Raw genomic sequence first — 21253 nt, forward strand, 5'->3', positions numbered from 1 at the left:
AAGTAAAAGTTAAATATGATTAGTAATTTAACAGATAATTTAAATTAACATTTTCTTTTATTGTTTCAGCTCAAAATGTTGAAATCACTCCATTGAAGGCAGTGCGACGCGTTGGCGACGAGCTGATAGTACTCTGCAAAGTTCCATATCGCATCGACTCCTGTCGGTAAGTTGTATTACAATACTAGTGTCTTCAAGTTTTTAAATATAAATAAAGATGGGATGAGAGACAGAAAGAGCACGAACACTATTTGATATAAAAAGTATTTAACTCTCTCTTGCTTACTGCGTTATATGTTTCATCTCACTCATGTAACGAAATTGTTCATCCGTAACTTAACCGATATATTACATAATCTCGTTTGATGAACCTTACCTATGTATTTAAATTAGTAGACCTTCTGCCATTTATGAATTTACATGACCGCAACAACGTTCTGTCGTCGAATTATTTGTGAATTACAAGGACGTGGATTGGCAAGCGGCAGAAACTTAGCACCGATGTTCGTGGCAAGTTTAACATCTTCGTTAACTCACCGCTACAACTTAACTATGCGTAACTACGATGTTAAACTCGTGTTTTGTTGAACATGGATAGCTTAACGACTTCATGTATGCTTTGATTACAAACATATTTGAGGTGCTTTAGCCATGTGAAAACAGATAAGCGAGATAAGTTGAACTTGGTTAAGCGAGGAACCTCTACATACGAGAGTCATTGTTCGGTCCCGGCGGACCTCTTCTAATAATTTGTGTTTATTTGAATTCCAGAATGACTGTGGGCCCCACATCTTACCGACTGATACCCAACAACCAAGGCGACGTGGTATATCATGGTCAAGGATTGGAGGTTAGAAAGACCAAATTTTAGTAGTAGATACTGGTACGTCATCTCTTGAACTACATGCCTAAGAACAAACTGTTTTCTAGGTAGGAGAATGCGGTGCCCAAATCAAACACATCAAGGAGGAGTGGAACGGGAACATCTCCTGCGTCTTGCCGCCGAAGACTGGCAGCATCGAGGTCTCAGGCACAATGCAACTGCTCGTCGCAAGTAAGTCATGTGATCATTTTTAACCTAAATTTACAAAATAATAAAGATTAAACTCATTTCAGACCTTCGACAGGTCCGAAACTAATCTGGACCTTGAGGTCCATAAAATTAAATTTTAATTTGAAAGCTATTAAACAGGTTATTGTAACTCTTGTACAGGGGCTCCTGGAGATCCGCAGCTGATCTCTCCACCGCAGGCATCTTTCAAGGAAGGTGACATCTTCATGGCGCAGTGCATCGTGCCCAACGGACGACCCGCCGCCAAAATCACTTGGTTTTTAGGTAAACATTACTAAGTACTACTTCATGTGTTTTTTTTTAATGTGTACATTTAAAGTCCTAAAGCACAGTTCCATGTTATTAAAATTTTTAAGATAAAAGTGAAGTCAGTTTGCGGTTAATGAAATACCTCACTTAGGCTATCTAACACTCAGATACCAACACATCCTGTGAGGAAACTTGTTAATAAAGTTCCTCTCACATATCAGGTTCTATTGTGGAGTTACACAGACACACGATTTTCCTTTTCCGATCTCTAAACTGTCACCGACATTAACGTTTTTATAATTACATATTTCTCGTTTCAGCCAGTGTCCTCTAATCTATTATGGTATTAATCTACAACACATGTCTTTATCAAATATCTATATTCTCAGACGAAGAGCAAGTGCTAGCGGGCACCCACCAGCCTATCGTGACATCGGAGCCTGGCAGCGACCTGCAGACAATCCGTCAGAACGTGAGCAGGGCGCTGACCGCGGACGACAGCGGCAAGAGACTGGTCTGCCGCGCCGAACACGAGAGCCTTGATCAACCTAAAGAAGCTAGCAGGCAACTGCTTGTTAACTGTATGTATAATAGAAACAAACGAAGTGATTCCCTAAAACGAAATGAGACTTAGTGTGGATTACAGATTATTTACAATCGCTTAGTGAAGATTTCTCATAGTATATTTATTTAGTGGGACCCCCTTATTACCCGCTCAAGGATACTGGGTTTTTCACTGTTATTTGGTATATGTTCCTATGTTTGGTATATGTTGGTAAAAGTTGGTATATGTTCCTTCGAACAGATTATTTCTAATACCGCAGAAAGAAATTCCCTAATTCATTACATCATGATTTATTTTTTAATCTTAAAATAAACGTATTTCCGCAGACCCACCGAAACGCCTTGACGATAGCTCTAGCATAACGATCTTCGGGCTGAAGATAGCAGAGGAGGGCCGTCTGAATGTAACCGTCCGCGCCAACCCGCGCCCTCACGCTGAGTGGACAGTCGGAGATGTCAAACTGACAGCGCCGCAGAAGAACGAAGACGCGTCCATTGAAGCCCTCGAGCCTGTACATTTGGTACGACCTTTTATTCTATTCTTTTAGATGAAGTCAAAGGACTTCTGCTTATTTTGTAGACTAACAGGACAAGCTAGTGAATAATATTGCGTTTCCTAAAATAAATTTGTAAAGTATAATGAAGTCAAACGAGTTAGAGAACAAGCTTTGCCACCAAAATAATCCAAAGTAACTGGTATTTTTGGATTGTATGGAAATTATATACAATATAGATAGAATACAAGTTACTTCATATTATAAGTTATTACAGTATCAATTAATCGTTCCTATTATTTTCATAGGGCGGTGGCTACTACAACGTGACCTTGGTACTATCTCGCGTGGCCAAAGAGGACGTAGATCGCACTTATTACTTGACTGTGGCTAATGACTTGGGTCGCGAAGATTTCTCTGTGCGACTTAGCACTATGGACGAACCTGCCGGTAAGTCTATGGTTTAATTTAAGCCACCTTTCCACCACGCTGGTAGAAACGGGTCTCAAATAATTGTGTACCTATTTGTTTTTTATAACCAAATCACATGTGAGTTTTTGTCACTAACAATTACTGTCACAGTTACACCAAGCTTTTTAATCTTATGTATTTATTTGGTGAAGTTTTTAGTGAAATAATATTTATAGGTTAGGTAAATTGTTTAAATTATGAACTTGATATTTTTGCAATAAAATTTCGAATTTAAATATAACATTATTATATTTCCACAGCGCGTAAAGCTTCGTTTTTGATTATCGATATTTACGGTAAGATATTATTCTAAGAATGGTAGATTTTGAATGAGTATGTCTTCGAAATTATCGTTTGTATTCCTTTGATCATATATTTTGAAAGTATGTTACAAAATATATGATAGAAGTTCTATTCTATCAATTTGATGTTACAGCTTGTGAACATTGTATGGTAGATAAAATGCTCTCTTAGGATTAAAATAAAAAAAAAGAATTATGAGATTTGTTACATTTGTTAATTGCTTTGAGCATGCTTTTATTTTATCATGTATTTAGTTGAGATAGTACAATTAGAAATAATATTTTTAATTTGTTTTAAAGCATGACTTGCTCCTGTCATTCCGACAATTAAATTAATAAATTAGTGTATGTTTTACCAGCTTGTTCTAGACTTTTTTGCATTTTAGTATACTTTTTATTTTTAAATATACGACTGGAGTAAAAAGATAAAAACCAAAGTAACATGTTCGAGATTTTTATATAGATTTCGTGAGATTTATCTTTCGATAGAATTGTTTATGTCGTAGTTTTGCTTGAAGCTTTTTTAAAACTGTTTTTTTTATGGTTTATGCTCTAGCTCATTGTAGTTAGTATAAAAGATAATATTAAATTTGAATAATATGCTTGATAAACTAGTATTTTTTTAATTATAATGTCTCACGAAAATTTTATCATGTTCCACGTCACAATGAATTTTTGGGATGAAAAAGTACACCCAAAGATAGTCGGAGATGCTGAACGTATTGAAGTATTGATTAAATATGCCATATGTTGTCTATTGTTCATTTCTAAGATGTATTTTTTATACAGGTGTGGAACTCGAGACCGGAGCTATTGTGGGAATAGTTATAGCTGTTCTGTTTCTACTCATCTCCATATTCCTCGTCGTATTCGCCAAGGCAACTGACAGATGGTGTTTTGCAGGTTAGTTTTTTCTTTTTAAATAAACTTTTTTTATTAGCATTGTATTACATCGTGATTCCACTGCTGAAACTGTACACAAACATGTTTTTTTATCCAAAGCAATGACAGAATGTTTTACGTATATGTTTTTCGACAGTGGAAATCCACGGTTATATTTATATTATAATTCATGAATGAGATTCATCTTGTCGCTCTCTATTTTTTGACAACTAACGTAAACTTAGGGCCTCAGGGCAGTGCGGTTGAAAATTTTTTAATGTTATCGATACCGCACTGACCTATATTAATGGCAGCAATTGATATAAAATCAATGAAATTCTTATCGATATTGCTTTCAAATATCGATTAAAAAAATCTGAAGCCAGTAATTTTTAAGAAGGCGTTAATTAATTTTTGTAATGCGATAGCTTGCCTAGTCCCAATGCATTTTGGTATTTGAAGGTGCTTCCTTGAGCTTGAATCCCCGTCGAGTACTTTAGGCATGCCCTTTAATGCTAATTACGATTCGAAGAAACTAATAATTACGGATATCCAACAGGGTCAGGGGCGGTTGGTCGATAGGTAATACACATAGAAATATTTTGATCACAATATCACAGAACAATCACGTGTTTCAGCTTTCTTATAACCGTGTTTCCATTGCCGGAACAACCCTATAAAAACATATCACTAATTGCTAGCATCAATTTTTCCGTCCAAGTATGACGTCGATGCCTTCAATAGAGTGAATAGACATTTAATAAGTCAGCGTGTATCCACTTTTGACAGTAAGACAGTAGTAAAACTGGCATAATGAAAACACTAACTAGCGCCAGTGACTCTAAACAGTGTATGCCAGCCCAGCGCTACTGTCCTACTGTTTTTTGGAAACCAGACATCAGGTTTTTGTAAAGAAAATTCGGCAATGAAAACCCACGGTGATCATCAAAATAATATGGAGTGGGCGTTTGCTTACACATGATACTCGAAACTCTAACTACAAACCGTATTCGTAAATAAATTTTATTATAATAAATAATAGTCAAATATTAAATGGTTGAGTTCAATAAAGAGTTTTATTTTAATATAAAGTCAGAAGCCTATATTTTTGTATTTGCACAAAATAGCATAAAAATTTAAATTCCAAATATAGAATTGAGCCTATAGTTGAGGTATATGTATCCATTATAACCCAGACAGTATTCGAAAAAAGACATTTGTAATAACACAAATGTATTTGTAGGTTACGGGTACGGTTTGTTTTTAATCTTAAAAAAAGTTACGCGAAAAACCATCGATAAATCAAGTAGTTTTTTTTTTAATGTTGGCGCCCCTTTTTGTGTAGACTATAAATGTGTATGCGTTAATATCGTAGAATTTGTTTGGCTGTTGTAGATTTAGAAAATAAGAAGTGTAATTTGGCAGTGTTTTTTTTGCAAAATTGTCCTTTGTGCTTGTCCTATATTGTGTAGTATTTGTTTAAGTTGAATAAAATTGTTGTTATTAGGTTAAAATTTGTGATTTTTTCCTGCATAACAATATTTTAAGCGATCAAGAACCCAACATGATCTGAAATTATATTTATGCATGACTTATTTCCTAAGTCGTTTTTAAGCACGCTACGGTGAATGGTTTTATGCTCTCTTTCTATCTTCTTCTCTTTCATACTCATTTTATTTCTTAAAAAGCATGACTTCATTAAAGTTTGGAAATGTGCATGTAGTTAATTTTTGCTATGAACTAAGAATGTTGAGATTTTAACTTTTAGTTTGACTAGTAAAATGTATTTAATTTATAAACCTAACGTAATTTGTGTTTTTAACTCAATGTTTGGTGTTTTATTAGTCAACATTTTATTATAAATTTTTATGGTGAAGGTTAAAATGTGAAACTAACTGTATTTTTGTAATGAATACGATAACAAAGTAACTATCAAAGATTACAGTATTGACAGACTCGTAATAAATCTTTGGATACAATTAATATTATATTACTTTTTGATTTATTAAAAATAATTAATGGGAAGAGGAAAAAAACATACTTTAAAACCTTGTTAAACATAATATTTATAAAGACGGAAAATAAATAACAAAACGGATTGAAAGTTGAAATTTAAAAGTTTAATAGTTTTTACAAATATGTCGCTAGTGTGCTCTTAATCTACACGTGCATCACTAGTGGCGCCAAAAAACACTATAATAATTCTTTTCTATCGACATCCATACGATACCATAGAAAACGAAAGAAATGAACGTGGACGGTCGGTGATAATTATTGTATGCTGTATGGAATACAATATAAAACGATTTAAAAAAACGTTGAGTAGCGGAAATTTTTAAATGTCCATTGTTATTAAAACAATTAAAATACAAAATGATAAAAATAAATAAATACATTTTTCCAATCTTACTATTTAACACAAAGTAAAAATAAGTCGTTAATGCTTTTGATTAACCGAAAAAGTTCAATACTGCAAGCTATCGGGCAAAGGTTGCTTCACCACGTTAATGAAACAGCTTATCCACTTCAGTCTGTGTATACCACCTTAACTAAAACCACAAATCAAAGAGTAGCTAACACGCAGATAGCTTCTGTCAAAACGGTTATACGGGTTCTCTTGATCGCTTAACGTATTTGTGTGGCAGGGCGGTCGCACCGCACCGACATCCCCGACGGGGCGGATTCCGAGGCGCCTCTGCCCCCGCACGACGACGTCAAGGGCTCCGAAAACCCCTCGCACGACCACGGCGAGTACATCAGCAATGGTGACACAAAACACCCCGAAAAGAAACCAGACACTGCCGTCTAAATCGTAAGTTGAATCTGTCACTCAGACGACAACTTCGGAACTATTCATTTTTTAATATCATTTTTAAATTCATTTCCTAAATAATATAAGTTCCCGCTTCTGAGTGACAGTTTTAAACGATAGCAAGTACGTTTCAATTATATTGGTTTGGTATTGCCAGATTTTAAATTGTTACTTATTGAAATGTTGGTAACGACTGAAAATTTATAACTAAGTTTTTCATTATACTGACTTAAATGCTATAAAGGTTAAATGCCCTATAAACTATATACTGTTCGCATTACTGCCGCTTTTATAAAAATAGGTGTGCATAATATATTAAAAATAATTGTCTTTTTCTCATGTTGTCCACCATTTAGAATGTTTACGCAACGATCGAAGAAAAAGCCATGCGATCTTTGACTACACTTCTATGTAACCTATAAATATTAAAAAAATACAATCCATATGAGTGTTGCCAGTATTTACTGTGTAACAGAGAACCGTTATAGTTTTTCTCATCTGTATTTATAAATAAGAATACATGATTAATATATAGGTTACTCGTACTATATTGTTCAAACATCATATGATTTACCTAAAGAAGTATGGCTTTTTATTTGATCGCACTTCTAAAATAATGATGTTTTTGATGTATTAGTAGTGGAAAATAATATTAATAATCTCGTTGACATAATTAAAAAAAAATACATACATATATCAACACTGTAATTGTATTACAACGAATCCCAACGTGAAATGTAAGATTAGGCCGTATATATCTAAATATACAATAATATAGTCAATAATAAATACAGCTACTTGAAATATAAAATGTAGAGACAAGAACTTTAAAGTAATTCTTAGAATTTATGAATTTTATATAACTGTTTCTCGATGTACTGCTTGCGATTTTATGTAAGTTTTTATACAATAGACTTTTTAAAAAAATGTTATATTACTGTCTAGATTTGTTCATTTTTTAATCTGTCTAATTTTGTAATTAATGGCCGTACATAATTAATTTTAATTATAGGTTAAGATTGTGTTCGTACCACCATAATTTTATTCTTTTTAGTTCTTTGTGTATATAAATTGTAATAGAATTTCATCTTATTACATTAAGTTTCCTTAAGTGACAATATTATGTGTAAGACATTGTAAAAACTTGATTTTTTTTACCTTATAATAAAATGTCGGATGATAACCTCAAAAATAACAAATTGAAAGTATGATTTCAAATCGAATCTCATTTTATGTAAAAAAAAAGCAATGAACAATATTTTAAGTTTTAGTTCGATAAGTCACCTTTATTGTGATTTTTTTTAGTATTTTGTAATTAAATACATTAATTTGTTAGGATTATTTTTTGTACCAGTTTAGTTTAAGCAGCCTACGTTTATAGTTTTAAAATTTGATTCTGTCAATTATAAAAACAACACTGCCATTTTGCACTTTGCCAAAAAAAAAAGAACAGCTTTGAAAATTAGGCTCAATTTTAATTTAGACTTTTAATAATTAATTGTAATGAATTTCAAATTTCAAATCGTAAAATATAGGTAAGCTGCGTATTCAATATTTATAATTCAATTAATCCATTATTTTTTTTATTTCTTAATAAAATTATTATTTTTATACTTTTCCAATTTTTACTCATCTACTTTGATTGGCGGAATGATTATTTTTTATCTGTGTTCATTCAATTTTTCAATATGACGGGTTACTATTATGAAATTCGTTAAAAAATCGTAAACTGATTAATTTGCTGTCGTTTATATAAAGAGCTTATTAAATCAAAGCTATGCATTAGGCAATTTCATATCGTACGATATTATATCTAACAATACCAGATATAAAAAAATATATTTGAAGATTTTATGCCAATCTTATTGAATAATTAGTTCAAATATTGATGGAAAATTCGCATAAATGTTTATAAATCTCAACGTTAAATTGATAACAATGAATTATAATTGAATATACCGTATTTATTAATTAAATAATATTTTGTTTCATTTATGAACGTCCTCAAAAATTAGTACATATGAGATTTCAATATTTTTTTATTATTACACAAACATATAAAAGCACAGAATTAAACAAACAAATAACTAATCCTTACTATCCTTACTAATATTATAAATGCGAAAGTAACTCTGTCTGTCTGTCTCGCTTTCACGCCAAAACTACTGAACCGATTTAAACGAAATTTGGTACACAGATAGTCTAGAGCCTGAGGATGGACATAGGCTATATTTTAACGCGAAAAAGGGGTTGTAAGGGGTTGAAAGTGGGGGAGAAAGTTTGTATGGAAGTGTCGCCTACTATTGTTTACTGAACCGATTTAAATGAAATTTGGTACACAGATATTCTAGAGCCTCAGAAAGAACATAGGCTACTTTTTAACGCGAAAACAGGGTTGTATGGGGTTGAAAGTGGGGGTTGTAATTTGTATGGAAGTATCGTCATTTTTACAGTTAGAAGCATGAAACTTCTGTCTAAGGCTGCTAATTTTATATAAATAAATATGAAATTAAATTTTTGTAAAAATTTTACCCTGAAGGGTGCTAAATAATAATAGGGGATGAAAATTTGTTTGGGAATATGTGAGGTTTAGGTGAATGTTTTATTTAATATGTTTTGCTGTTACCCTTACTGATATTTAGTTTAGAGCCCGAGAAAGAACAAAGACTACTTTTTAACGCGAAAAAAGGGTTGTAAGGGGTTGAATGTGGGGGTGGTAATTTGTATGGAAGTATCGTAATTTTTACAGTAAGAAGCTTGAAATTTCTTTCTAATGCTGCTAATTTCATATAAATAAATAAGAATTTCGATTTATGTAAAAATTTTACCCGTAAGGGTGCTAAATAACAATAGGGGATGAAAATTTGTTTCGCAATATGTGAGGTTTTAATGAATGTTTTGTTTAATATGTTTTACTATTATACTTACTGATATTTAGCTTAGAACCTGAGAAAGGACAAAGATTAATTTTTATCGTGAAAGAGGGTTTATAAGGGGGTAAAAGTAGGGGTGGAAATTTGTATGGTACGTATCATCATTTTTACAGTTAGAAGCTTATAACTTTTTTTAGGCTGCTAATTTGATATTAATAAATAAGTCATTTAAAGTTTGTGAAAGTTTTATCCTTAATGTTGCAATATAATAAGGGAATAGGGGATGAAAATTTGCGTAAGAGTAAATGAATATTTTGTAAGTTCCATTTGTTTTGTTGTAATTTTTTATAAGTTTAAATAAAATACCTCAACAACAACAACTAAATTCACGCCCGTGACCCAGAGGGATAGGTACAGACCAAACACCTACATTTGGTGCGGTCGTGGCACACCTATCTCTATGTCTACATCCATACATCAACGCATAGCACGTCAGTCAAGTAAAATAATAATCCTTAAAAAAAATGCTTAACGAAAACAGTATTTCAAGCGGACGAAGTCGCGGGCACAGCTAGTAATCACATAAAAATAGAACTTAATCCTAGTACTATATGTACTACATATTAATAAATAGATGGGTCCTATGTATAAGGCCAAAGTAAAAAATTGATGATTTTTACTTTTTTATGTTGAAAGCTACGTCTTAGTATAGTTACTACGTGCACTAAACACAAATACACATTTACATGTGTAAACGTGTTTTTTGCTGAAGTAAAAGGGCCTATGCGGCTTCTTCTCTTATATGGTTGAAACTTTGAGAAACTCTCCTGAAAAGCTGTCAAAGTGTACATTAGCCGTTATATGTAGGAGCCATCGATATGTTCATTATAAACAATACAAGACATACATTAGACATTTTTGTCATATAGCTAGATAACAAAAGATGTCTATCCTAATGCCTTGAACACGTGTGTTATGGTCACAAAATTATAGTTTGGTTTTTATTTCAACTGTTTATTTAAATAATTATAGAAAAAGAACTTAACTTTATAGAAGACGATTTATTATAAAAAAGAAGTGTCGCAACATTAACTTCGTTACATTATTTAAATTCCAAAGAATAGCACAAAGGTAAGGTAAATCAATTCAGGTTCGCCGCGGATCCATTTTACACCCGCCAAAGCGGAAGTCACGGTACAACGACGAGGCATCATTTATAACTGTCACCATGCTGGACTATAAGGAAATGTATAGACAATTCCATTAAACCACAGATTCTGATACTTTTTTCTCGTAAACCTCTTTCAAAAATTCAGTGAAATCGGCCAACCTCCTGCTTCGAGTGTCGCTAAAGACTTTAGGTATAAAAATTGTATCTTTTTTAAGGTATGATTATGTAACAAGATATTGCTGCAGACAAATACATAAAATATTTTAGTTTTAGTAGCTAGTTTTAAACAAACCGATACAATGCAGAATTAAAAAAAATAATTGATTGAAACTTTAAGTTAAATTGTTTTTAATTTTTTTGAAACTAAGGCCCACTGTCCACGGAGGCGTAGCTGCATAGACGCTTCAAAATACGCCGTGCAGCTTAAGCAGCCCAGCGTACTGATCTCTATCCACGAAGCGTATTGCAAGCGTACATTGTCAATCATTTGTGAGAGTGCAGACGGACGACGAAGACGTTATTTTGGCTTATCTCTACATTTGAAGTCGACGAAAAAGACGATTTTATTGGACCCATCCAATATAGAAAGAAATATCAACTGTAGATTTCTTTCGCCACCTCACTCCAAGCCTTTTCAGTTAAATCTTTTCTAGCATATTCAGCAAGATTAGTGTTATACAAACACGGATATTTTTCTATGATCTGAACAAATTTGGCAGCCGTTCCCGCCATTTTTTACAATAAAAATCACGTGCGTTCACTCCTTGTACGCCCAGGCGTACGACAGCCAGTACGGCAGGCGTCATGAAGCTTGCGTGCAGCGACGCGAGCGCGACGCTGCCGCTCCGTCGACAGAGTTACATTGTTTTGTATGTAAGCTGCAAGCAAGCGTACCCCAAGCGTATAATGACGAATACGCGTCTATGAAGCTACGCCTCCGTGGACAGTGGCCCTAATAGTAAATTTTGTAAAGTGATGACGAACTTTTTTACAGGAAGAAACGGCGTGCGTGACCACACCAAAAGCTCTGGTGAATCGTGAGTATATCAATTTGTTTAATTCTCAAAATGTTTTTGAACGATAACAGATATTGGTGTTAACTTTTCTATTCCCTAGTTCCTAAAAAAAATATTTTGACACATCATCTAAGCAGAATGTAAGATAGAACTTGATATTTTCTAGACCTAGTTTCTAAAATCTGTATTTTTATAACAACATTAATTTTTAGGTTATGTGTCAAAGTAATGTTAATATTTGTGTAACATAAGTAAGAACTCGGGTTACTATATTTGCTTTTTTATATAAGAATAAATCTGTAAATAAGTATCTCTTTCTGTAAGGACGCCGGCTGGGGATGTGCTTTTAGAGCGTGGGATGGCGCTACCTTCTAGAACGTATGTTTAAACCTACTCAAACTAGGGGGCGCTATTGGCGTGAGCATAGATTATAAAGTAACGAAAAAATTACAAGCATATTTTGAATTTGCTGTTAAATTAAAATTGATAAAAAAGTCGTTTAAGATCCTATATTAAGAGTTATACGCCAATAGTGCCATTACGAATACAATTATATGCTTGGTGCTTGATATTAGTTACTAGTAAAATGAAAAATGTTGTTAGGTTATTTATATTTATACTAACTATTTTTACTACTAACATTACATGTATTTACATGGAGTATATATATATTAGCATATTCTCATAACTCGTACATTAATTCTGGCAATGCTGACGAAAATTACTTTAAGTTTCTGCTACTGAAATACGCATAAATAGAAATATTACCTCAATTCTTTTATTAAATATTTTGTACATGTCAGCTATTGTTGCATTAAGTAATTATTAACTATGGCTTAGTACTGAATTGGTTTGTAGAGCTAATATAAATTAGGACTAAGTGAGTGGCCTTTGTCTATTTTTTTAAAAAGTATACTTTGACGTATACGTATATATATAAATATATTGATGATATAAACACGTGTGATGTGGTCAGTAGCGACACGGAGAGCGCGGTGGGTGGCCGCGAGCGCTCGCGTCTGAGTGCGCTGGGAGCTCGCATGCGCGCCGCTCTGCCCCGCGCTAGAGACCGCGTGCAAGCCACCGAACCAACCACTGACACTGATGATAAGGTAAAAACAAAGGAAGGGACGGGAATGAGAAGGAAAAGACTAATTAAGGGATAGGGAATAAACCTTATATAACTAACTATCCATCAGCTACATAAAGTAAACCACGCAAATACAACGAAAGGCATTAATCACAGTTGGCACCTAAATAAAGTTCTGATTGTATTCACAGATCTTGTCTGAGGAGAAGAAAGGCGTAGTGTACGCTGAACTGCAGCTTGGCGAGCAGACCGCCGAGAAGCCGCCACCTCCCTCCACTGAGTACGCTGAAATCGTCTACACCGATAAGAACCAGCAGGAGACTAAAGAATAAACCTACTCACGTTAAACTTCTACTTCCCTTAAGAAAACCATAGGGTACAAATTCAAAAATAGAAGTTGAAATGAAGATTTTCTTCCGTTCAGAAACAAATTTTGACAAACTGTCATAAACGTTATTTTTTATTAGCTTAAGTTTAAAACAGTTTTAGAAAATTATATACCTAATAAACTGTATATAATTTCATCACAAAACATTCGTAATAAAAATTCCACCGAAAGTAAAATATTTATTTGAGAGTATATTTTATTGTTTTTTTTAATGTTTAAGATTTTGTGTAATTACTATTTTATGAGCTTATACGTATATGTATATAAAACTCATAAAAATTAAAAAAAAAAGATATTTTATCGACATTTCGAATGCTTTTTTAAATATATTAAATCAAAATTTTTATATTTAATATGTTAAGTGAGAAGTAATCTCATATATTCCTATAAATGTGTTGTCGTGTGCTTTTGAATTGATATTATATTTGTAGTATTTTGTTAGTTTTAGATTGTAAGTAATTTATGTGACACGGAAATAAACTGCACAAAATTATTATTCGATGCTTAAATCCACGAAATAACTATAATGACAATTATTTAAATCGGTATATCTGTATTCATAATGAACTTATTTAAAAATCTATCGATATATTTTATGACAATTATTTCAAATAATCACAACACTAAAAATCCAAACATCAATGCAAATTACCTTTCACAAGCGCACGTCTTGTATTGCGTATATTTTATACATTTTTTTTTTGTTTTTCGGCAAAGACACTTCCAATTCTCATATTACTGTCGTTTTCGACTGTCGAAACACTTTTATTAGGGAATATGTATCAGGAATGATTCACTTCGACTAAAGAGAAATACCAATATAGTATATTATAATTTGCCAAGTGTCAAAGCTGCCATTTCACTGTCAAAGCTGACATTTCACTGTCAATGCCCTGAAATTACTCGTAATTAAATATTTATTTTTTTGTCTTACTTAAATATAAACTTTTACGTTGATGGAATGATTACGAATTGTGTGTTTTAATTTCTTGAATAAATGTTACAATGTTTTGTTAGATTTAAGTACAAATCAGGGTTAATAATTGTGGAGGCTTTATTTTTAAAGAATCCCATATTTACACTGTTTATCCAGTTAAGGTACAAAATGTTACGTTTTATTGTCATTTCAGAAAATGATTTTTATGTATTTTAAATTATTATTAAAAAAATCGAATTTCTTATTGAGTCTTGAAGTCTAACAGCTACTAAAAACGCTCCATCACTTTTATTTTTCATTATATTTGTCTGAAGATAATGTTCAATACAAATATTTTATATTCGTAGCTGTCATATCTCGTCGTATAAAACCTAAACGTTAAAAAATGGCTCAATTTAGAGTTTGAATACAGTAAATGTATCCGTCCTTTTAATTTAGAAATTAAAATTTAATTATGTTAACTAAGTTTTTTTAGTTTTGGGTGCTTATGATTTTCTTACATAGTTTTAGTTCTAGTTATTTTTAGTTCAGTCATGTGCGTAAAGATGATTTTTATGTAAAACATACGTTTACTTTTACCGGATTTAAACGTCTATATTTTAGTAATGAAATAATGTTAGCACTTACATGACTTATCAATAAATTTAAAAAATCAGTAAAGATAACATTTATTATATTATATTTAAAAGCTTCGATGTTATCATAAACTACAATGTTCATAAAAAATTTGAAAAAAATATAATGTATTTTCGTGCACCTGAATAGTTGTAAACTTTTTATATTATACACAATTTGCAATTGCATTCCACCATTTTAGTGTTAAATATTAAGTTACAAACCAGCTATAATGATAAGCAAATGTATATCCCATTCTAAATGAACGCCATTAGTATACAGAGAAATGTCAAATTCCATACATGGCATGCATCTAAACCTCAAGATTAAATAAATTTGAATTGTATAAATGAAAAATTATATCTTTAAAATGAAAGGAAAAACAAAGTTTTAGTGCGACTTTATCCTTGGCTATAATGAAATATCAGCTGGTATTTAAGTGTAAAACAGTAAAGAAACTCAACTTTAATAGTTTTCATGAGTACTTAAGATATCCAACAAACGTGTTTATATTGTATTTAGAATAAAATGTGTCATTTTTATTGTTTGTTTTATTTTACAGATATTAAAGCTCAAGCTTTAAAATACTCACTACGCAAAATAGTAAATAATGCAAAAAATAATCTCACCTTCACAGAGCTAGTGAGTGATCGTCAATTAAATAAGTTGGTTGATTGGTTGAAATTGAAACAGATTTGAAAGCATCTTTTCAGAATTCCCTGAATTTTAATCCTGTCAAATCTAGGCTTTTAAAACTGAATTTTACTTTGAAAATAGATTAAATGAGCTCTTCAAATATTTTTATTATTACTTTTTAACTATACGAGTTGTTTAACATTCCTAATATTGAAATTAAAAAAAAATTGGTTCTATTCTACGTTATAGTGTTTTACTAGATTTACTCTATGATAGAAACAAAAGTGATTGTGTCTATGGTAATTTTTCGCATCTCAGTTTTAAAATTGTATTGTTTTGACAGCTACCGCCAATTTACAAATTTATAGAAAAAAGAACAATTTGTAATGTCAAGAGAATAAAGCTATAAATTTATTGTATTGATTATAACTAAATTTGCCTATAATAACAGTTTCGTATACATTTTCATTTACATGAGATATGGAGTCGCCGAAACCAGACTTAATTGCTATATATCGGTTAGAGTTTTATAAGAAGAAGAAAAACTGGAAACTATCGGATGCGAAGAAACATAAGCGTGATAAAATCTCAAACCTCAAGTAAGTATAATTATTTCTGAACGCAATTAGGAGTCGAGCTCCTATGTTAAAATTGTTGTTTTTTTCTGCTGACATTGCAATAGACAAGAAATAAATTTACATGTTTGTAATCACCTCTAACGTTCATGTTTAAATAAAACTATGGTTTTGTAGGAAGCTCTTGAACCAGACTTATGATGTGGATGAACCTAAAGTAGAATTTTCTCAGCTAAATAATGCATTTCTTGATACGGAACCTGGTTAGTGTACACTTTTGCTTATTTATTGAAAGAGTAATTGTTTACATGCTTTACTATTTTTAATGTTGTCTTGTTTTTTCCTACCTTTTCATATTTTTGCCACCAAATAGTTAAATTTATATTAAATAATTGATATTTTTATAGACAGCAATGCAACTACTAATAATCAACAAGTAAATATATCAAAGGATATTGAAGACACCAACTTTGTCTCTAATTCAGTTACGGAATTTCAAGAAATTAAGCAAATAAAAGATAATACAGTTGAATTGGTAGAATTACCAGATATATCATCTTTGGATGGGCGAATGGAAATTGTACAGAACTATTTAGATCAGCAAACAGAAGATGTACAAAACTATTCAAATAATTATAGATATCTGGAAGATGACAAATATTGGCAGGATCATAATGGAAATTGGAGAATTGTACCTGAATTTACACAATATTATCCTAACGGTAATTATAAGTAACTAAACTAGCTTTTACCCGCGACTCTGTCCGCGAGGTATAAAAAATAGAAAACGGGGTAAAAATTATCCTTTGTCCGTTTCCTGGTTCTAAGCTACCTGCCCACCAATTTTCAGTCAAATTGATTCAGCCGTTCTTGAGTTATAAATAGTGTAACTAACACGACTTTCTTTTATATATATAGATAATAATTGTACTGTAATGTGTGATATCAGTTAAATCTAACATTTTTTATTGCTTACTTTTTAATATCAATGTAGGATAAAATATGACACCTAGGACTCAATTCTAAACTTAATAAGTAGTTTTTTGTGAATAAATTGGAACCTGGATAAACAAGAGTTCTAGGGTCTGTGATATTTCTCTTGCTTATAGAAGTATCTCCTTAACTGGGAATTCTTGCTAAAGAAAGTAGTCTAATGGGACTGGGCAATGTCTCTTGCTTGTAGAAGTTTCTAGCTTAATCAGGTTCAAGTGTATTTGTAGTAGTTAGTACATCTCAATGATAGGTACAACACCTATAAATTTAAAATGAATATCATATTAGTGCTATAAGTAAGGCAAAGACAAAAATTTCTAACTTCATATTTGTCTACTTGTTCTGACCAGATCCGACACAAGTTAACAATGGTTTAGACTGTGGAGACAATGCAGCAAACACACTCGACTGGCAACAGAGAGAAGATCCCTTTTGGGTACCTACTGATGATCTACACTGGCTGTCTAATGTAAAAATAATTTTTGTTAATTATTAAAACACTAGCTTTTACCCGCGACTCCGTCCGCGCGGTATAAAAAATAGAAAACGGGGTAAAAAATATCCTATGTCCGTTTCCTGGTTCTAAGCTACCTGCCCACCAATTTTCAGTCAAATCGATTCAGCCGTTCTTGAGTTATAAATAGTGTAACTAACACGACTTTCTTTTATATATTTAGATTTACTACCATCAACTAACATTGCAATTTTCTTTTGAATAAGTGAAAATTGTACTCATATTGAATGTTTTTTTTTTTGTTGTATTTTATAGTTGCGATCGAGCAGTTGGTCACCACTGTCTTAGATTAAAATGGATGAAAGAAATTAAGAAAAGATATAATATGTTTATGTACAATTGTTTCGGTAATCCAAATTCACAGAATAACAACAATACTGGTGAAAATTTTCAGTTATATTCGTACGGTGCAGTGGAGGCAGACAATTGTGAGATACAAACCAGTGACAATTCAGTTGATAGCTGGGGTGAGTTCGTGCGAGGGGCGGATGTCGCACCACACTCCTCAGAGATCGAGCTGACATTGCCCAAATGTTAGTTACATACATTTTTTTTATAGTAATCACATACCTATCTTCAATTTAATTTCCAAGCAGTGGCTTTTAGGTGTGCTAACTGTGCAGATCGTATCGCCCATAACCATCTTAACAAATATTTGATTTCTCTTTCAGTTCTTGTTGATCTGTCAAACTGACAAGAATTTGACAGCTGTCAGAGTGACGTATTTAGAGATTAAGAAATGTGAATCGATACGAGATATATCGATTTAAATTGCTCATTTAGTTGTAGTTAAAACATTTAATAAATATTGGTTAAGGAATAACTTTTTTTTATAATATTTGGTATATATTCGTACAGCGTTAAATGAAGCAGACGTTAGCGCTAACTCGCTGGCATGTCTGTCGTCGGCGCAACTGCGCGCGGCGGTGCAGGCGCACACCAACCTGCTGCGCAGTCTGATCAACGAGGAGAACCAGCGAAGAGTGAGTGATTTTTTTTTTCTCAAGATACTAAGTGTTCTGAAACTTGTCACAAATGTGACGACCAGATAAATTAGACCTCTAACTTCGTTTTTTTTTAAACAAGATTTGAAAAAGGCTTAAAAAAGGCACACAGAATTGACTACCTTCGTCCATAGTCAAATATTACAAAGAGGTAGTCGTTATAAATGCATTATAACTCTTTCAGCGTATTCGTTCATGTCTGTCTTTAACCAATCCAACTTTATATGGAGGGGATCCTGTCATCTTCTCTCCAAGAGCTGTGACCGAAGCGAGCAGTTATGATGAGCAACCGACACATGATTATGATTTCTCCTGTCACCGTACTGAATTAACTAGAGAAAAAACATTTATCAAAACCTTTGATGATATGTTTTTAGCTGGTTCGTATAAAAATGAGACCCAAGAAATAGGAAGAGGTCGAGGTAGATTGCAAAATTTACAACAAAATGTTTTTCAAATGAATTCACAAACACCTATTGGTGTTGGTAGAGGTCGACCGTGTAAATATTAAATTTTTCTTTATGTTATAAGATAAAAAAATATATTTCTATAGTTTATTTGCGAAGCTGAGTTTTTCTATTTGTTATTTGTACCTGATAAAAATTATTAGAATAAATCTCGTTGAATTTATTCACACTGTTATCTTATGTAGGTTTCTTTGAATAAACAGAGACAATATAGAACAACAAAATTGAAAACCACAGATAAATTTTCTATTTGGAGGGTAATTGTAAATCTTACAAAGTTCCTAAAAATTTTTAAGCTTAACAACACTGGAATTTAAAATTGCTATTTAAATGCATGTTAATTATTAATTACGAATTTGATATTTTTTGTTACTATTCCAAATTTTAAAGTACCAAGAAGTACATTTTTTCTGTTCTAAATGTTAAGTATCAAAATGTATTAGGTATACTGCATGTGTTGATTACATTTCTAGAAGCATGAAGAAGTTAATATGATTATTGTTGATTTAAATCCACTAATTTGAAGTTATAATAAATTAGTTTCCAGATTCTGTGTTCATGCATTAACAATACTCTTTTTGGTTGTCATCATATTGTTTTATTTAAAAAAAAATATATAAATTTTTTTTCTTTGGTAATTATGTTTTGAGAAAATATTTAGTGAGTTTTTCAATTTTTCTATTGAGGTTAAAAAATTTAATTTTGTATTTTTTTTATCATAAAAACACGAATTGGAAAAAAGCTTACAAAACCAAAATTATTATATTAACTAGTTATATTTTTGTGTATATTGCGCCATATGCAATGAAACTTTCTGAAACAGAAACTATTTCAGCATTCTCTAAAAAAAAAATCTGAATTTTCTATTCGAGTTTCTAGAAAAATGAAACATTTGTACAAACAAAGTGAGATTTCTACATATTATGTAGTACAAGTAAAATTTATTGTAAATAATAAAAATGATTGTTCAAATTTGTTTTTTTTTTTTCATTTCAGCAGATTCTTTAAATGTTTCAGTAAAATCCAAATTAAAAAAAAAACAAGTCCTCTACCAACCAAACCATAAAAGATAAAAGTCAAAATGTCAATAATCTGTTTATTTTACAATGTAACACAAATATTATCGAGTTCCCACTGCAGAAACATCTACAAGAACATATTCATAATTAACCACACAGATAAAACAAATTGCTATCTTTATTTATACAACGTGGATTCGAAACAAAAAGGGAACTGTTATAAGATCTATACATAATTTCAATAATACTAGAAACAAGCCAAACAGTAATAAGTACAGTCAAACCTGGATAAACGAGAAACCTTTATAAGAAAGAGTCAATTTCCGGGTCCCACTAAAACTCGGGCTAGAGAAAAATATAGCGGCTTGGATTCTCTCTTATCTCGGTTCGACTGTAATTATCACTAGAACTCTACTAAAATGACACTTGTCATCTCTGACACATTATATCTTAGATTCCCTTTCACAGATACACCATGTGTCAATACAAGTCACTGTAGTCAAAATCCAAAGTAATATAAATAATCTACAGCTATTATTGTATAAGACTTAAGGATAAAATATTATGCCTACGTAAGTACACTTAGGTTATTGAGCACCAAAATAATACGACTGAAAAAAAAAAACCATAGTCGTTTTATAAGTTCATGGAGATTGGCAATAGATGGCGCCACTAACATAATAAGATTTCATATTACTAAAATCTACTAGTCTTCTAGTTATTTAAAAAAAAAAACAAAAAAATGGGACCCACCTGCAAGCACTTCCTTTCGATTAAAATAATTTTTATCAAAATCGGACCACCAGGGGCGGAGATTCGCGGTAACACACATAAAAAAAAAAAAAAAAAATCAGTCGAATTGATAACCTCCTTCTTTTTGAAGTCGGCTAAAAAATAGAGAAATATCTTATATTGGGTTGTTCGGAAAGTCATTTTTTTTTTTTATGTTTGTTTCTATGTTTAATAATGCCTTTATCAGCTCCAACCAACCTTCCAGAATGTGGTGCAACTTCGTTGAAAATACAAGAATCCTAAGTCGAGAAAAAACGAAATAACTTTCTCATACCTAACTCTCGTGTCACAATGTTAAATGTCATACTCCTCGGAAA

At 31.9% G+C, this 21253-nt stretch overlaps 3 protein-coding genes across 5 annotated transcripts in view; all 3 read left to right on the forward strand.

The window, feature by feature from the left end:
• The window catches only part of LOC106708348 (fasciclin-3), a 157704-nt gene extending 150481 nt beyond the window's left edge, over positions 1-7223 (forward strand). The window contains exons 3-13 of one of the 3 annotated variants that reach the window (XM_045682554.1): positions 70-166; positions 772-850; positions 931-1054; positions 1214-1336; positions 1711-1902; positions 2213-2406; positions 2688-2829; positions 3111-3146; positions 3942-4055; positions 4594-4616; positions 6680-6753. In XM_045682554.1, coding sequence (XP_045538510.1) covers positions 70-166; positions 772-850; positions 931-1054; positions 1214-1336; positions 1711-1902; positions 2213-2406; positions 2688-2829; positions 3111-3146; positions 3942-4055; positions 4594-4616 — 1124 coding nt within the window. In that variant the 3' untranslated portion in view covers positions 6680-6753. Of the gene's footprint in view, positions 1-69; positions 167-771; positions 851-930; positions 1055-1213; positions 1337-1710; positions 1903-2212; positions 2407-2687; positions 2830-3110; positions 3147-3941; positions 4056-4593; positions 4617-6679 lie in introns of all 3 variants that reach the window. The other 2 variants (XM_045682552.1, XM_014499838.2) reach the window with 2 other exon arrangements.
• A 4642-nt stretch (positions 7224-11865) lies between these two features.
• LOC123722086 lies at positions 11866-13392 on the forward strand. Its single transcript, XM_045682588.1, has 4 exons — positions 11866-11927; positions 12231-12284; positions 12883-13018; positions 13188-13392. Exons 1-4 carry the CDS (start codon positions 11866-11868, stop codon positions 13326-13328), a joined length of 393 nt encoding a protein of 130 aa, XP_045538544.1. The 3' UTR covers positions 13329-13392.
• Positions 13393-15927: 2535 nt separating this feature from the next.
• On the forward strand, positions 15928-18319 carry LOC106708260. The gene is made up of 5 exons (XM_014499740.2): positions 15928-16171; positions 16325-16410; positions 16555-16869; positions 17491-17609; positions 18049-18319. Exons 1-5 carry the CDS (start codon positions 16053-16055, stop codon positions 18190-18192), a joined length of 783 nt encoding a protein of 260 aa, XP_014355226.2. The 5' UTR covers positions 15928-16052; the 3' UTR covers positions 18193-18319.
• Positions 18320-21253: the final 2934 nt, after the last annotated feature.

Source organism: Papilio machaon, chromosome 19 (assembly GCF_912999745.1).
Source record: "Papilio machaon chromosome 19, ilPapMach1.1, whole genome shotgun sequence".
Classification (NCBI taxonomy): Eukaryota; Metazoa; Arthropoda; class Insecta; order Lepidoptera; family Papilionidae; genus Papilio; species Papilio machaon.

What these genes read in the sequence shown, in the direction of transcription:
- LOC123722086 (XM_045682588.1), top strand. Translation starts at nt 11,866, where the DNA reads ATGACGAACTTTTTTACAGGAAGAAACGGCGTGCGTGACCACACCAAA. An exon ending in ATGGCGCTACCTTCTAGAAC is followed by an intron (nt 12,285 to 12,882) that starts GTATGTTTAAAC and finishes TGATGTGGTCAG; the next exon opens with TAGCGACACGGAGAGCGCGG. An exon ending in CCACTGACACTGATGATAAG is followed by an intron (nt 13,019 to 13,187) that starts GTAAAAACAAAG and finishes TTGTATTCACAG; the next exon opens with ATCTTGTCTGAGGAGAAGAA.
- LOC106708260 (XM_014499740.2), top strand. Translation starts at nt 16,053, where the DNA reads ATGGAGTCGCCGAAACCAGACTTAATTGCTATATATCGGTTAGAGTTT. An exon ending in GATAAAATCTCAAACCTCAA is followed by an intron (nt 16,172 to 16,324) that starts GTAAGTATAATT and finishes ATGGTTTTGTAG; the next exon opens with GAAGCTCTTGAACCAGACTT. An exon ending in ATCTACACTGGCTGTCTAAT is followed by an intron (nt 17,610 to 18,048) that starts GTAAAAATAATT and finishes GAAAATTTTCAG; the next exon opens with TTATATTCGTACGGTGCAGT.